At 39.8% G+C, this 16,467-nt stretch overlaps 2 protein-coding genes and 1 long non-coding RNA gene across 3 annotated transcripts; 1 reads left to right on the top strand and 2 right to left on the bottom strand.

Moving 5' to 3' along the window:
- Nucleotides 1-8,094: 8,094 nt before the first annotated feature.
- LOC126676236 (uncharacterized) lies at nucleotides 8,095-9,113 on the bottom strand. Its single transcript, XR_007640257.2, has 2 exons — nucleotides 8,574-9,113; nucleotides 8,095-8,313 (listed from the first exon to the last, which is right to left on the bottom strand). It is a non-coding gene; the product is annotated as an uncharacterized LOC126676236 (long non-coding RNA).
- A 253-nt stretch (nucleotides 9,114-9,366) lies between these two features.
- Nucleotides 9,367-10,484, top strand: LOC126676235 (AP-1 complex subunit sigma-1). The gene is made up of 6 exons (XM_050370395.2): nucleotides 9,367-9,463; nucleotides 9,539-9,717; nucleotides 9,787-9,895; nucleotides 9,974-10,009; nucleotides 10,095-10,181; nucleotides 10,257-10,484. The coding sequence occupies exons 1-6, from the start codon at nucleotides 9,461-9,463 to the stop codon at nucleotides 10,326-10,328; spliced, it is 486 nt and encodes a 161-aa protein (XP_050226352.1). The 5' UTR covers nucleotides 9,367-9,460; the 3' UTR covers nucleotides 10,329-10,484.
- An 853-nt stretch (nucleotides 10,485-11,337) lies between these two features.
- Nucleotides 11,338-16,214, bottom strand: LOC126676234 (phototropin-2). The gene is made up of 22 exons (XM_050370393.2): nucleotides 15,643-16,214; nucleotides 15,349-15,531; nucleotides 15,182-15,273; nucleotides 14,864-15,101; nucleotides 14,569-14,788; nucleotides 14,383-14,453; nucleotides 14,190-14,296; nucleotides 14,059-14,108; nucleotides 13,862-13,966; nucleotides 13,720-13,779; nucleotides 13,450-13,539; nucleotides 13,303-13,379; nucleotides 13,141-13,225; nucleotides 12,990-13,070; nucleotides 12,817-12,920; nucleotides 12,699-12,748; nucleotides 12,520-12,626; nucleotides 12,335-12,457; nucleotides 12,174-12,225; nucleotides 11,988-12,100; nucleotides 11,766-11,906; nucleotides 11,338-11,699 (listed from the first exon to the last, which is right to left on the bottom strand). The coding sequence occupies exons 1-22, from the start codon at nucleotides 16,053-16,055 to the stop codon at nucleotides 11,583-11,585; spliced, it is 2,679 nt and encodes an 892-aa protein (XP_050226350.1). The 5' UTR covers nucleotides 16,056-16,214; the 3' UTR covers nucleotides 11,338-11,582.
- Between the last annotated feature and the right edge of the window lie 253 nt (nucleotides 16,215-16,467).

Here is a 16,467-nt window from a genome sequence, read left to right as displayed (position 1 = left end):
CTCAAACCAACTAAGTTTGACAGTACAGGCGATGCTCTCGATTTCCTTGAAGAAGTAGAACGTAATGCTCGACGCCTGCAAGCTAATAAGAGGCAGACCATCATTATGGTGGAAATGTCATTGAAAGGACCTGCGAAAGATTGGTTTCAGCAGCATATTCAGCCAACCATGGACACTATGACCTGGGCTGAATTTGCAAACCACTTTAGGGAATACTTTTTACCCTATGCGGTGACAGAGATTTATCGTAGTCAGTGGTTGACCCTGAGTAGAGGCAATCGGTCTGTGCAAGAGTATGTGACAGAGTTTACCAGGGTGAGTAGGTTTGCACCAGACCTGACTACAGACCCAGTTAGAGTGAACTCAAGGTTTGTAGAGGGTCTAGGAGCTGAATTTGTAAGTTTGACGTCTGATATCGGAAGAACCCTAGTGCAATTGATCGATAGCGCTAGGCAAATGGAGGTTTCTTTTATCCGTTTTGGGAGGATTCCCGATCCTTCCAATGTTGCGCCTGTGAGGAGTGATGTGTTTCGTAGCATACAGAGCGCACCTAGCCAATCATACGTCAGAAGTTATTCTCGACCCCCATCACGTCAGCAGAGAAATAAGAAAGCCCGGTATGGAACTAGAGTTAGTACTTCAGGCACCGGATTTAGTGCCAGATCGATGAGTGACATGGGAGGCGGAGTCCCTATATGTTTGAATTGTAATAAGAGGCACTACGGCGCGTGCTATATTGCTACTGGAGCATGCTTTAACTGTGGTCAACGGGGCCATTTTGCTAGAGACTGTCCGAGGCATATGCCCCAAGGCTCGATGACTACTGTAGTACAGCCTTCTTATCAGCAGCAGAGGACTGCACATCAGGCAGCGTCAGGATATGATCAGACAAGGAGTACCTTCACTGGCCAGAGAGGCCGTGGTTATGGAAATCGTGGAGGAAGAAATGGCGGAGGACGCGGTACTGGTCAGACTTCGCAGGCTGGCGGAAGTCAGGCTAGGGTCTTTGCACTGAATCCTCAGGAGGCTCAGGCTTCCAATGTTGTGGTGCAAGGTATCTTTCCTATCGCTTCTCATGACGCATTAATTTTATTTGATCCGGGCGCTACGCATTCGTTTGTTTCGCCTAGTTTTGCTAGTAAGCTAGGAGTGCAACCAGCGTACCTTAGGAACCCTTTATCCGTAACTACTCCAGTCGGAGAGAGTGTGGAAGTTAGTATTGTTTACCCGTCTTGTCCTGTCAAGGTTCAAGGGCGAGACTTATTAGTGGATTTGATTCTACTCGAAGTATTAGCTTTTGACGTCATACTAGGAATGGATTGGCTAGCTCAGCACTATGCCAATGTGGATTGCCGGAAGAAGACGGTAACGTTTAACACACCTGGGATTGAACCAGTCTCAATTCAGGGTGATAAGATGGAACCTTCTACGAGTATTATTTCAGCTATTAAAGCTTGTCGAATGTTGAAGAAATGATGTCAAGGATTCTTAGCGATAGTACGAGACGTGGAGAAGAAAAGCGTGAACTTAAGTGATGTACCAATTGTATCGGAATATCCAGACATTTTTCCAGAGGAGTTACCTGGGTTACCCTCAGATCGTGAGATTGAATTTTGTATCGAATTGGCTCCTGGCACAAAGCCGATATCGATACCTCCTTATCGCATGGCGCCAGCAGAGCTCAAAGAACTTAAAGATCAACTAGAAGAATTGTTTGATCGTGGTTTCATCAGACCGAGTGTATCCCCGTGGGGTGCACCAGTGCTATTTGTGAAAAAGAAAGATGGATCGTTTCGATTATGTATCGATTATCGACAGCTGAATAAGGTGACGATCAAGAATAAATATCTGTTACCTAGAATCGACGATTTGTTCGACCAGTTACAAGGAGCGAAGTTTTTCTCCAAGATTGACCTGAGATCAGGCTATCATCAGCTAAAGATTCGCGATGATGATATTCAGAAGACTGCCTTTCGAACTCGATATGGACATTACGAATTTCTCGTTATGTCATTCGGATTGACGAACGCGCCAGCAGCCTTCATGGACTTGATGAATAGGATATTCAAACCGTACTTAGATCAATTCGTGATCGTGTTTATCGACGACATTATAATCTATTCACGTACATAAGAAGAACACGCTCAACATCTGCGGATAGTACTACAGACGCTAAGAGAGCATCAGCTTTACGCCAAATTCTCTAAATGTGAATTTTGGCTAACGGAAGTGGCTTTCTTGGGTCATGTGGTTTCACAAAGCGGCATTAAGGTTGACCCAAAGAAGATCGAAGCTGTGACAGAATGGAAGCGGCCTGAATCAGTTACGGAAGTTAGAAGTTTCCTTGGTTTGGCAGGATATTATAGACGATTCGTACAGGACTTTTCAAAGATCGCTGTACCTTTGACGAAGCTAACTCAGAAAAACGCGAAATACAACTGGACGGACCAATGTGAACTCAGTTTTCTGAAACTGAAAGAGTGTCTGACGACGGCACCAGTCTTAGCGTTACCAGAAGGAACGGAAGGATTCACAGTATACTGTGATGCATCAAGAATTGGACTAGGATGTGTCCTTATGCAACATGGTCGAGTAATAGCGTACGCGTCGCGACAGCTCAAGAAGCACGAAACAAACTACCCGACGCATGATCTGGAGCTAGCAGCAGTGATATTTGCGCTAAAGATCTGGAGACATTATTTGTACGGCGCTACGTACGAGATCTTTACAGATCATAAAAGCTTGAAGTACATTTTCGATCAACGAGAGTTGAACCTCAGACAACGAAGGTGGATGGAGTTACTAAAGGATTATGATTGCACGATACAATATCATCCAGGCAAGGCCAACGTAGTGGCGGATGCCTTAAGCAGAAAGTCGGCAGGGAGTCTCGCGCACGTTACAACGACGTGGCGGAGGCCATTAATCAACTAGATTCATACGATGTTTAGCCAAGGGATTGAGTTCGAGATTTCATCTCTCGGAAACCTAATGGCTCAGTTAACGAAACGATCGACGTTGATAGATCAGATCAAAGAGTTGCAAGCGGATGACCCTCAATTGAAGCATCTAATTGAGGAAGTTCAACAAGGAAAGAGTCAAGATTTCAGTATCGTCAACGGAATGCTGAAATACGGTAGTCGAATGTGCGTTCCAGACGTGGAAGACTTAAGACAGAAGATCATGGAAGAGACGCATGGAACGATGTATAACGTTCATCCTGGTTCCACGAAGATGTACCATGACATCAAGACAACGTACTGGTGGAGCGGAATGAAGAAAGATATCGCAGAGTTTGTGGCTAAATGCCCTACTTGTCAGCAAGTCAAATTGGAGCATCAACGACCTTACAGATTTCTTCAACCGTTACCCATTCCGGAGTGGAAATGGGAGCAGATCACGATGGATTTCGTAATCGGACTACCCAAGACACAGAAAGGTTTTGATTCTATTTGGGTAATCGTGGATCGTTTGACGAAGTCAGCACACTTTATACCTATCAAGACGACGTATTCTGCCGCAAAGTTGGCGGAGATTTACATCGATAAGATTGTGAGCCTACACGGAGTTACCGTGTCAATCGTTTTCGATAGAGGTTCTGTATTTACCTCTCATTTCTGGAAGAGTCTACAAGACGCATTAGGAACGCGATTGAATTTCAGCACTGCGTTTCACCCTCAGACGGACGGTCAGTCTGAGCGAACGATTCAAACGTTAGAAGATACGCTTCGACTATGCGTATTAGACTTCGGAGGTAGTTGGGATACGTACCTACCTCTAGTCGAGTTTGCCTATAACAATAGCTATCATTCAAGCATCGAGATGGCTCCTTACGAAGCATTATACGGTCGCAAGTGTCGATCCCCTATCTGTTGGGACGAAGTCAGTGAACGAAAGCTCACTGGAGCAGAGATCATCCAGATTACGTCAGAAAAAGTACCATTGATAAAGCAGCGTTTGACTACTGCTTCTAGTCGACAGAAGAGTTACGCGAACCCCAAGAGGAAAGATATCGAATTTAAGATCGGAGATTACGTGTTTCTCAAAGTATCACCGATGAAGGGAGTTATTCGTTTCGGAAAGAAGGGCAAGTTGGCTCCGAGATATGTCGGACCGTATCAGATCGTGGAACGCATAGGCTCTGTTGCCTACAAGCTAGATTTGCCACCAGAGATGTCGCAAGTTCATCCTGTCTTTCATATTTCCATGCTTCGGAAATATGTACCAGACCCTTCTCGAATAATTCAACCGCAAGTGGTGGACGTGAGCGAAGAACTGACTTATAAAGAACGACCAGTGCAGATTGTTGACACGCAGATACGACAATTACGAACGAAGAGGATTCCAATGGTGAAAGTTTTATGGAGGAGTCAATCCATAGAAGAGTGCACGTGGGAGACAGAAGAGGATATGAGGCAGAAATATCCATATCTGTTCACTCAAGGTACGTGGCTAAATTTTAAATTCGAGGACGAATTTATTTTAAGGGGGGGTGAATGTAATACCCCAAAATATTTTAAGATAATTACGTCGTGCCACGTGTCAAGATTTCCGATAAATTAAATTAAGGAGAATTTAATTTAATTATATCGGGAATTTAGAATAAATTTTAATAAGTTAATTAGCGGGATTTAAGGATTTAACTTCGAAAATTAATATAAAATAAAATACAAATCCCGTGACGGAAATTATTTTGCCAAAGTCCGCAAAATAATATATAGTATATGTGGTAAAAGTTTCGAGTCAATCGGAGACCGTTTAAAATTTGGACGCGGATAGGTTTTGGGCTAAATTGAAACTTTTGAAAAGTTTCAAAGATCAAGTTGCAAATTGACCATTATATATAAGTTTCCTTCAGATGAAGGAATGATACAGAACCTTCATCAGATACATTTCATTTCTTTCGTTCGTTCTCACCGTTTCTCTCGTACGATCTCCGTTTCTCGTCCGTTTTCGACGTTTAATAACTCGAATCGATCGTATTTCAAAGGGCGATAAAGGTAAGCAAGTCGTTTCTCCGTTTATTTGAGTATATTTGGTGGAAAAACGATTGAAACGATAAGTTACGGCGAAACCGTATCGCGATTACGTATTCAATTCGTTTTACACGTTTTTATTGTGTTTTTGGATAGATTAGGATGTTATATGGATGTTGGATGAGCTCGGGATCAATTTAGCACGTTGATAGGGCCGTTTTCAGCGGCCGGGGTCGTGCCCACGAAGGTGCACGACGTGCACAACATCAGTGCACGTCGTGCAGGGGCACGACGTGCACCAATGAGGTGCACGACGTGCACCCAAGGTGCACGACGTGCACTAGGGGGGTGCACGACGTGCACCACCCCTCCTTTGAAGGGGAATGACCCTAAAAACCTAATTTGATGATTCCCCATCTCGATATCAACTCCCGGACTCCGAAAATGCGAGATTCGGACGTAAAACGGGTAAATTATGACTAGTTGTTTGGGATAAGTTAGTTTATGGATATCAATTGGTTTCATTGAGAAAACCTATATTCTCTATTGAGAATTGAATTGAGAAGTATTAAGAAATGAGAGAAGAATGATTTGTTTATCGGAAAAGATTACGTTTGAAGCACGACGGCTTATGTTTTGTGTCTTGTCGTGTCTCGAGTCTAGAGTCAATCTTAGAATAGGATTCTGATGTGAGTCAAATGTTTTGAAATTTTTTTAGATCCAGCGAGGCAAGAAGGAGCTGGACCAGGAGCTCGGGAAGCTAGACGTTTCTAAAGCCCCGACGTATTTTTGGATAAGCGTTTTCTGTGAGTTTATATGATTTGCTTTAAAAGTATTTACTTAAGCAATTATTTTATGTTGCTTATTATTTGAACTGCATGTTTTATATGCGAAACTTTTATACGAATTGCATATGCTTGATTTGAAACTAGTATTGATCCGATGGAACGTGCTACCTATTGGGCGACAATAGGGCTGTGTGATCACCAGTTTTGATATGACTCAGCTGGGAGCTGATGATGAATATGAAATTTACGATTGGGTTTATGATTTTGATACGAGAGAGCACTCGGCTACGGTGTAGTCTGGAGTCCCCGTATCTAGTGGCTGGGCCACCATCGAGTTGGACTCGCAATTGATATTTATGATTGGGTTGATCGATCGATTATTAGTATGTTTGAGGATTAAGGTTTCAATCGGATCCTGTACTTGGCTGCATATGATTGATTATGATTTTATGTTTTATTTGGATACTTATTAGTAAATGTATGAACTCACTCAGTATATCCCAATATACTGACCCCTCACAGATTTCCTTTCAGGATAAAGACGCTTTGAAGCAACGGACTTCTATCCTACTTCCAGAAGTCTGTATTTTTGAGTTTGTAAAGAAACAGTACTTTACTCTTAGAGCTGCAGTAGATAAGTATTTTGTCAGCCAGCTTGTATGTAAAGTTTTCTGTAAATATTACTTTAACGTTTTAAAGTTTTAAACGTTTTACGCTTGCTGCGTTATTTATATTGTGACTGCCAGAGGATATGTGTGCCTGGCATGTATGATTCTGCATGACACGTGTTTATGTATGTCATGCATGACGTATATGATTCGCGAAAAATTATTTTACGTTTTTAGGCTTGCTACGGGTTTCGGAGCAACCACTCCCATTCCCTAGCGCCGGTCTCGGCCCTGAGATTGGGTCGTGACAACAATAAGCCAAATATATATCCAAACAACATTTCAGATTTTTATAAACAAAGTAAATCAGTAATAAATAAGCCAAACACCCTAAGTAAAGGTATAATTCTACAACACAACCAATTAATCAGTGTTTTAAAAACCGGACTGGACCGGCCGGTCGGACCGGTTGAACCGCGAACCGGCTTGTGGTCCGGTCTGAAACTGCGAAAAACCGGATCTTTTGGTTGGACCAGATTGGACCGGTTGAACCAGATTGAACTGGTAAAAATCGGATGTGGAACCGGATCGGACCGGATTGAACCGGTATAAAACCGGTGAATCAGAATTTTTTTAATTTTTTTTAAATTTATTAAACCGGTTGAACCGGTTATTAAACCGGTTCAACCGGTTGAACCGGAAATCGGTGGCATCACCGGTTCGGCCACCGGTTCGGTTTTTAAAACACTGCAATTAATAAATAGATTATATCATAAATCCAAAGGAAAGGTTGTCACATACCTCTTAGATGATTAAAAGGAGAAAATCCAGAAGTTAATTGATTAGAACAAACTTACATCAATCAAATATCACAACTAATGATTATACAAACCCTAAGAATGGTAAACCATAGATTAAATCACAAAGGAAAAATTTAAATACTTACAATCGATAAAAAAGGACCAAGGGATGATAAGGAATGGTTTAGAATAAAGCTTCATCCATTTTAGGATTTATAGAAAAGTGTAAAACTAATTTAGGTCGAATAAGGGTGCTATTTATATAAAACAGCAAAGTGAACAGCACGTATGTCGCGCCCGCTACACATGAGTCACGCCTGTGAAAATCTATTGGATTCGAAAATAATTAAATTTTTGAAAACGAGTTCGGGACCTCTCCGAACTCTGAGGCCACACCAAGACATCTCAAAAACATATAACAAAAGGTTTGGAATCCGGAAACCACAATTCCAAGTGGTCGAATCACTCAAACGATCCCGAAGTATAACGATAAACTTAACGAACCTAGCTAGAAAAATACGGGGTGTTACACTTTTAAACGTCCTAGTTTATGTTTCAAAGTCCAAACAACTCAAAGTTAGGGCTGCATGATCACCAATATTGATAATTTAGACTAAGTTTGTAATTATCATAGAAATAAGCATGATTATGATAAGTCATATGGCGATCAAAATGTTGGCGGCTTACACTTAACGGATAACCCTGAGGTAGGGCTGAGCACGGTTCGGTTCGGTTCGGTTTGCAAAAAGTCGAAACCAAACCAAACCACCTCTATAAAATCCAAAACCAAACTTCACTCATCGGTTTGCGGTTATCTTCGGTTCGGTTCACCGAAAAGGTCGGGTTTTTCGGTTCGGTTCGGTCGGTTCACCGAATAACAAATAACACATAAAACTCAAATCATAGGTCTAAAATATCCATCTTTAGACAAAAAAAACAGGTCTAAATATAAAAATTAAATAATTATATACATGATTTATTATACTAATCAAGTGTAAATATAGTTTTACATTTTTCTAAACCTAAAACTAAAATGCAATTTATTACATTTCTGTCACCAAATCTAAAACTAAAATACAAAACATTGTTGATTTCCTTTGAAGCTCTTTCTTTAGTCACAGATTTGCATAAATAGCTAGACCTGCAAAAATTGAAAATAAGAATTTAATTTAATCAGACATTGAAATGAAAAATAACAAACATATGTTGAAATATCTAAGAATTAAACAGATTTGTTCAAAATCTCAAAGAAGAAAACATAGAATAAAAGACAGATCTACAAAAAAGATATCAATTTTAATAAAAAACATGGAGTACTCATCGGAAAAGTATATTATCTCTACATACACATAAAATTTCTTAGAGTAATCCATATGCATGTGATTTCTGGATGGAACAAACCTTTAAAAATAAGCTTTTGATGGAAGCCATCTTGTATAAACATGTATAATAAGCATCTAATAGCAAAACCTCGAACTCTAGCCATCGAAAAGCCGACGAATTTCACACCTGAATAACCATTAAATAACAGTGAAGCTTTTTGCAATAAAATCTTTCAACTATGGAGAGAATAGATGGAGGACAAGGGAAATATTTGGGTGGGAAAGAATTGGAGGAGGAGAAGAAAAATGTTTGGGTTAGAGAAAATAGGGAGAAGAGATGTGAGACGGCTGGAACAAAGGTAAATTAGGGTTACAATTATAAAGGTAGGTTTTATAGTGTGTATCATTTGTCTCTTTTTTTTTATCAGATCTTTAAAACGACGTAGTTTAGGGGTTTTTCGGTTTTCGGTTCGGTTCGGTTAACCGAGCCTTAAATCCAAACCATAACCGAAAACCGGGATTTTTAAAAATCTTAAACCAAACCACTCCATGTTAACCGTTTTAACCACTCCATAATTTTTTTCGGACTGGTTCGGTTCGGTTTTCCGGTTTGGTTCGGTTTTTGCTCACCCCTACCCTGAGGTGATAGAAAGATAGTTTACAACCTAGATACTCAATTGATTTAACTGAGTTTCGATTTAAATGAAGAAGAGATTAAAATGTGCTAAAACAATTATAAATATGCCACGTCACCACTTAACAGAGATTTTGGACGGAAGGGCTTGTTCATTAAAAAAATAAATTGAAGGATCGATTTGTATCTAAAAAACGTAAAAGGGCTTTGAAAAACTACGAGGACTTTTTTGTACCTTTTATAATAAAAGAAAAAGAAGAATTTGAAGATTGTTGATCGGAATTTGTGGAAAGAGATTAGAAGTCTGGGGAAATCAGCGAAGATTGAGAGAAATGGTAATTGAGATCCGTAATTTGATTCGGTAGTTTGAAAAAGTTGGATCTAATTGTAATGCTTTTTGTGTTCATCAGATTCAATTCGTGCTTCTCATAAGTCGGCAAGGAAAAGTGAGATTGACGAAATGGTATTCGCCGTATTCGCAGAAGGAAAGGAGCAAGGTCATTCGCGAGCTCAGTGGAGTTATTCTGAGTCGCGGCCCTAAGCTGTGCAATTTTGTTGAGTGGAGAGGTTACAAAGTTGTATACAAAAGGTATACTATTTTACTACTATCTCTTCATTATTATTCGATTCCGTTTACTAACTGTGTTTGAACTTACAGGTATGCTAGTCTCTACTTCTGTATGTGCATTGATCAGGCTGACAATGAACTCGAAGTCCTCGAGATTATCCATCACTTCGTCGAGATTTTGGATCGATATTTTGGCAGTGTCAGTTCTTTTTTCTCCACACTGCCTTTTAGCTTCATGGTTTTTCAACTGTATGTGAATCTTATTTCGTTTTTGCAGGTCTGTGAGTTGGACTTGATTTTCAACTTTCATAAGGTATGTTACTGCTTTTTTTTTTATTGCCAACGACAGTTAACCTAGTTTTAGTTATCCTTAATACATGATTTGTTTAACCTGAAAGGCCTACTACATATTGGATGAGATTTTGATTGCCGGTGAACTTCAAGAATCGAGCAAGAAAACAGTAGCCAGGCTAATAGCTGCACAGGTATACCTTTTCTTCTACCGCTATCATTCTATATTCTTCCCGGTTCTCTAAGTTTATTATAATGTAAATCTGTAGGATTCGCTGGTGGAGACGGCAAAAGAGCAGGCCAGTTCCATAAGTAATATCATTGCCCAGGCCACCAAGTAAGATCAGAAACAACAGTTCCATTTTGTAATGGTTAATATTCAAGTGCTGTGAGTTTTTTTTTGTCATGTAAGATGTGTTGTGCTTGTATTTTCAAAAAGCTGTATGCTTGATAGCTTTTGTGATTCATATATAAAGATAACTCAAATTTGGATCTTATGTCTCAATTCTCATTACCTGGGTCGGTTACTAAATTGCTCTTTTCAATTATGTTGCCAGTAACTGTAACTGAATGCTCAAACTATTAATATGAATATGTTGATGGAAAATTTATTGTGCATCATGAAATGTATTTTGGTTGGATCTTTTCTCTCCTGAATTCTGTGCATGGGGCATCAGGGTACAACAATAGAGTTATTTGTATCTGTGTTGTTTTCTGATGAGTGGTTTTACTTGGGGGCGGGGGTGGTGTGTGGTCTGATGCTTTGCTGTGGAATGATACCGGCAGCCTCTCATTTTCATTTTTGATCTAAACATGCTATATCATAAGTTTCTGAAGGATAAGATAAGATAAGCCAAATCACCATCTGGTCTTCAAAGGGATATAATATGTTGTTAGGATCTGGAATGCGGTCCCAGCGAAGTCATGGTTGTGCAACTTAGATCACTAATGGTCCTTAGCTCTCAGATATAGAGCGATTCTATCTAGACGGTCAAGACAAACATTAGGCTAACAGAATCTGCGTAATTCACTTTTCAAAATGATTTTATGGCTTTGCTGCTGATATAATTGTTAGAAAGAATATTTTAGAACAATGATACAGTTGGAGTGTAGTTCAGGCTCTTTGGTTGATCGAATCCACACTATCCTCTTACATGGCAGAATGTAGGTGTAGCTTTAAGGTGAGACGAGATAATGCTCCCCACAGCTAAGATAAAGAAGGAAAAAGAAGAGTTGTTATAGCTCGCTTTTGAAGTGGAACATTTTCCTTGCTGGGAGACGAGCAGTTAGATACCGAGGACGCCAGAATCACATAATGCCCTGTACATGTCCTTGTTTTATGGCTGTAAATATGGAAATAGATATCAATTGCAATGAACGTATTGGTTGTCTGCAATATGTTGCCTCATTAGAGGAGGCAAAGCCAAAATCCTGAAGCAACATATAGGACCACTCCACCCTCTTTCAGTTAAATTACATATGATTTACAATTAATACAAAATGATGTACTTGTCTCATCACTCCATAAGATTACAAATTTTCTTTTAGCAATTGCGTGGAAGAGATTGTACTAGACAGAAGTGTAAAGCAAACATTTAGAAAATCTCCAAGTCGGTTGGTGATGTAAGAACTCCATCATCTTCCCAATTGATGTCTTTGGTGGTAAGATCTTTTACAATGAACTGGAGAGGCACGTCCAGAGGTGGCGGTTGCTGCAAAAGTGCAGATGTTAGGAATTTGGAAAACGAAAGAGCAAAAGAAAACACATGTAATGGTACCATGCAGCGGATGAGCGGCCAGTGAATTCCACGAAAGAAGGAATGTTGTTTGATTTCATGGGCACCGGTTTTTGATCCTAACCGGGTTTCGGGGTCTTTGTTTAACAGTGCATTAATGAGTTGCCTGGCAGCCAGACTAACCTGCAAACATATAATCATAACCTCAAGTTTGAGGATAACTTAATTGTGGATGGTTGCAAATCAAACATCCATCTTACTTACTGGTATACTACTTGGAAATGTCAGATCTTTGTGCAAAATGTTGGCGAATGTCTTCTGTCTATTCTTTCCCCTGAAAGGGGTTCGCCCGTACAACATCTCGTACAACAAAATGCCTGAATGAGAGGCTCTGTCAGACTGATGCAAAAATCTACATTCCAAAAGAAGAGATTCTCCAGAGGTGCTTACCAAGAGCCCACCAGTCAATGGCACTGCTGTGACCTGTGCCTGTTATTATTTCCTGCAATGCAAGTGTAGCCCATCACATAAGAATATTTGTTTTTTTCAATTATAAAAAAAGAAAGAATTTTTGTTTTGCATTAACATCAAACATGAACTTTGAATCATACAGGAGCGATATATTCTTCAGTTCCAACAAAAGAATTTGATTGTGATATCGGCTCTGCAACAAAGATGGGTGGCGGCTGACTTCTAGATCTTCTTCTGTTGGTCGGCGGTGCGTGCTTTATTATCTGCATAAACATGCAATCAGACCTGTTGAAGCAGTAGTAAAATGAGGCCCAAAAGGACTCACTTGTGGTTTGCAGGACGCCATGAATGATAAATCAAAGTCGGTTAAGACGACATGTCCATCCTTCTGAAGCAATATATTTTCAGGCTTTAGATCCCGGTAAATAATTCCTGTAAGTATTGCTGCATATTAGGATGCAGCAATGAAGATATATAGTAAGGCAAGTAAGGTTGATATATTACCTAAACAGTGAAGGTATTCCAAGCCAATGACCACCTCTGCTACATAGAATCTACATAGAATATGTAAATAACAATGAGTAAGGAAAGAATAAACCATTGAAATGCTAAACAGGAGTACCTTGCAGATTCCTCCTTGAAAAATTTCATAGGCTGTTTGTCAAGCAACGCAAATAGTTCTCCGCCGGGGCAGAAGTCTGTTATTAGACAAACATGCGTAGAAGTCTGAGAAGAAACAAGAGCGGGTCAATCACAGAAACAAGAGACAGCATTCTTTTCTGGAAATAAGAATACCTGAAAGGAAGTGTAGAGCGTAGGAAGAAAAGGATGATCCAGAAGTGAAATGATTTCTCTTTCAATGCACGCTCGGTGTACCTGCATAGTGGAGTTCTACAGTTTATCTAGTAATCAAGTTGAACCCACTACTAGTATAATAGATTCGGACCTTGTTACGGTTTAGCATCATAGATTTTTCCATGGCCTTCATGGCATAGAGTTGGCCTGATCCTTTGAGTTCCACCAAATGAACACTACAAATAATACACAGCTGAATGTTATAAACAAAAGGGCTTAGGGCATAAGTAGTTTCCACTTTCCATGACAGTACCTTCCAGTATCGCCACAACCTAACGGCTTTATAGGCTTGAAATGATGTAACCCGATCTTTTCACCGCTGGAAGTGATCTGCATACACAACAATCTTAGGCAAAGCCAAATGAAATATTCTTTTTTGATTTTCTGGCTCACACCACACCTTTTGTATTGCTATCCAACAAGGACTTTCTCTTTTGTGAGGCCGTGGAAACACAGGCTGAGAATGAATTGCCCACAAATCTTCAGGTCTCTGCAAAATAGTAACCTTTTTAATATTATCATCGGTGGGTTAAAAGTTCCGATGCTACTAACGTTTTGCTCTATGTTTCGAATTATCATTAAAACTTCAATTGGTATCACAATGGCACTAAAAGTTCAATATTTATGGACAGTGATCAATTTGTAAAACAGAGTGGAAAGAGTACCTTACCAGGTTGGCATCAGGGAGTTCTCGAACAGCTTCATCAACATTTTCTGCTGTAGCTTTGACCTGGAAAACATCACAAGTAATGTTAGCCTCACATTTCTACAAAAACATTGAAATTTGTAAAAATTATCAAGAAATCACATACCAACTTAGCACTTTGTAGCTCTGTATGCTCAGAGAGACGGTTTCTTAGCGGTTCCACGTGATCGCTTCCATCCAGTTGAACACCAATGAAGTATTGTAGCTCACCCTAAACAAAACATCCCATCGACCAACTCGTGAGAACATATCAAATGAGAAGATGCAGTGTATTTTAAGCTGGAACGGAAGGTCGGTCATTGCCTTTTGATCACGCATAGGTTGAAGATGGAACAAGTTCCAGAACTTCTTTCCTGCAAGCCACCAAATCACAGGGCTCGATAACAGCAATTAATAAGATAACTGAAAAGCATATGAAATTTCACATTGCCTACCACTTTTCGTAAAGTTAATCAACTGAACAGTAATTTCCCTTTGTTCTCTAATAGCATCTCTTATCTTTGAGACAGTTTCTTGATCAGTTTCAGGTCCTTGAAGAAACCTATACAATTTGGCATCGAACAAAAAACTCAACTACTACGTGAGTGCAACTTAAAGTTGCAGAATGACTTTAAGAAAGTTTCATACCGACAGTTTCTTCCCAAGATTTCTTCGCGCGTATATTCTGTTAGTTCAAGAAAGCTATCGGATGCGAATATCTGCACATAAAGGCCAAATAATAGTCTTGTCAAACTGCATTTTCCACTGTAAGTCTAGGATCAGTGATGACAAAATTCTTGTTTTACAAATACAAGAAAGTTTTATATGGCTTACGATAGGGTTATCAGGAAGTCTTGGATCAGTGATGACAAAATTCTTTTCAATGCGCTCCAATGTGGTTGCCAAATCAATCCCTTGACGCATTTCCCTATCTCTTTCGGTACGGTCCCAACTGGCTGACAATTTTATCTCCTTAGTCATTAAAAGCTCTAGATCAACAGTTGGAGGCGGTGCTTCCCTAATTCCCGTAGAACTTAAAGATTTTGCTTTCGACCTGCGGGACAAGAATTATCAACACATACCTTAAGGGAATATCCTCTGAAAGTTTTGAATAGGAATACTGACTGACCCCATCTTGGAAATTCGGGTTGATTTTCTAGTTTTCTTGGAAGCCTCCTGAGAGACATCATCCATCAGCTGAGTTTGTCTACCAGGTGTACTAATGTTGTCAAATTCAACTGATTTAGGCAGAAGATAGTTAAGGTTGCTAGATATGTCATGACTCGCAGATCGAATATGAGATTTGGGATCTTTCACAGTTTGGAGAACCTCTGTGATTGAATCTAAAGCCTTGTCCTTTTGACGAGCTGATAGACACGAAAAATGCAGTGAATGATGAAACTAGTATGAATTGGAAAATGAAGCAAGACCAAGAATGCGGAATTACCATCATATCGGATTAAAGACTGGGCCAATCCATTAGGACGTAATGCTTTCTCTTGAATTCCTTCAGTGTATTTGCTGACCTCTACCTGCATTCTATATTTTGGAAAACATATATGAGACATTATGAATGGAAAGAGTAATACGTTATAAGTAGTATAACTAACTAACCCGATGAATTTGATGACATTTCCGCGCTCATCTTTGATAGGAGTCACAGTGAGAAGATTCCAGAAAGGAGTGCCATCCTTCTTGTAGTTAAGCAGCCTGCCGCAGTAGCTACTCCCATTTTTCACGGCTGCTCGTATCTTCTCCACTTCTTCACTGTCTGTTTCTGGACCTTGGAGGAACCGGCTGCAAAGACAAAATAAACACTTGGTCTTTCTATGTGTACGAAAAAGAGAGTAAAACGGGAAGTTTCTGAAATGATTCCAAAATAAACACTGAAACATGCATAATGCTCACCAGTTTCGTCCAATAACCTCCTTAGAAGAGTAGCCGGTCATAGTAAAAAATCCGCTGCTGGCATACAGGATAGGGCAATCTGGCTTGGTGGCATCAGAAACAACAAATGTTTGCTGTAGACTCGCGAGAGCGTCCTTCAATTCTTGGGAGACTCTGGGAAGGGCGGGTCCAGCATCTGATTCCTCAGAAGTCTTTCTGGACGATCTCTCTAACGAGTTTTTGCTTCGATCTTGCTCTCCGACTGCTTTGAAACTACCTTCCCCGACATCTGACTTTAGAATTAGCCCCCATTCAGCTGTTCTTTCTGCTATGTTTGCTTCTGTTAATACTCTCTTGGAAGCATCCAAACCGGCTGCACCCTCGAAAGCCATCCACTTGTTGGCAGAGTCTCTGCTACTGGATGGTGCATCCATTGATCACAGATTCAAAATGAATACCAACATCCCAAGAAAACAAGAAGAAGCTTTTGGATCACTCAAAATAATGGAGCCAAGTGATAAAGATGTCACATTAACATTACCACATTTGATCTTGTTTTATGTGTTGTTTTTGTAAAGAAAATAAAAGATAACGTTAGAATTTCACCATAAATAAATAGGGAACGCTCAACTGTCTCTCATAAGGTCCACTTCCGAAGGACAATTATTTGGCTCTATCAGCACCTTATGTTTTTGTATCTTTCTATAAGTGTTTATCCCACACGACGGATGTGTTACGTTATTTTTATAACAAGCCAAAATTCAATTACTTGTCATCACAATCTTCTATTTTTTACTTCTAAAACCTCGCCATTCCCTTTTTACTTTTTATTTACCACAAATACAT

Source organism: Mercurialis annua, linkage group LG4 (assembly GCF_937616625.2).
Source record: "Mercurialis annua linkage group LG4, ddMerAnnu1.2, whole genome shotgun sequence".
Classification (NCBI taxonomy): Eukaryota; Viridiplantae; Streptophyta; class Magnoliopsida; order Malpighiales; family Euphorbiaceae; genus Mercurialis; species Mercurialis annua.
This window is presented reverse-complemented; position numbering and strand designations above follow the sequence as displayed.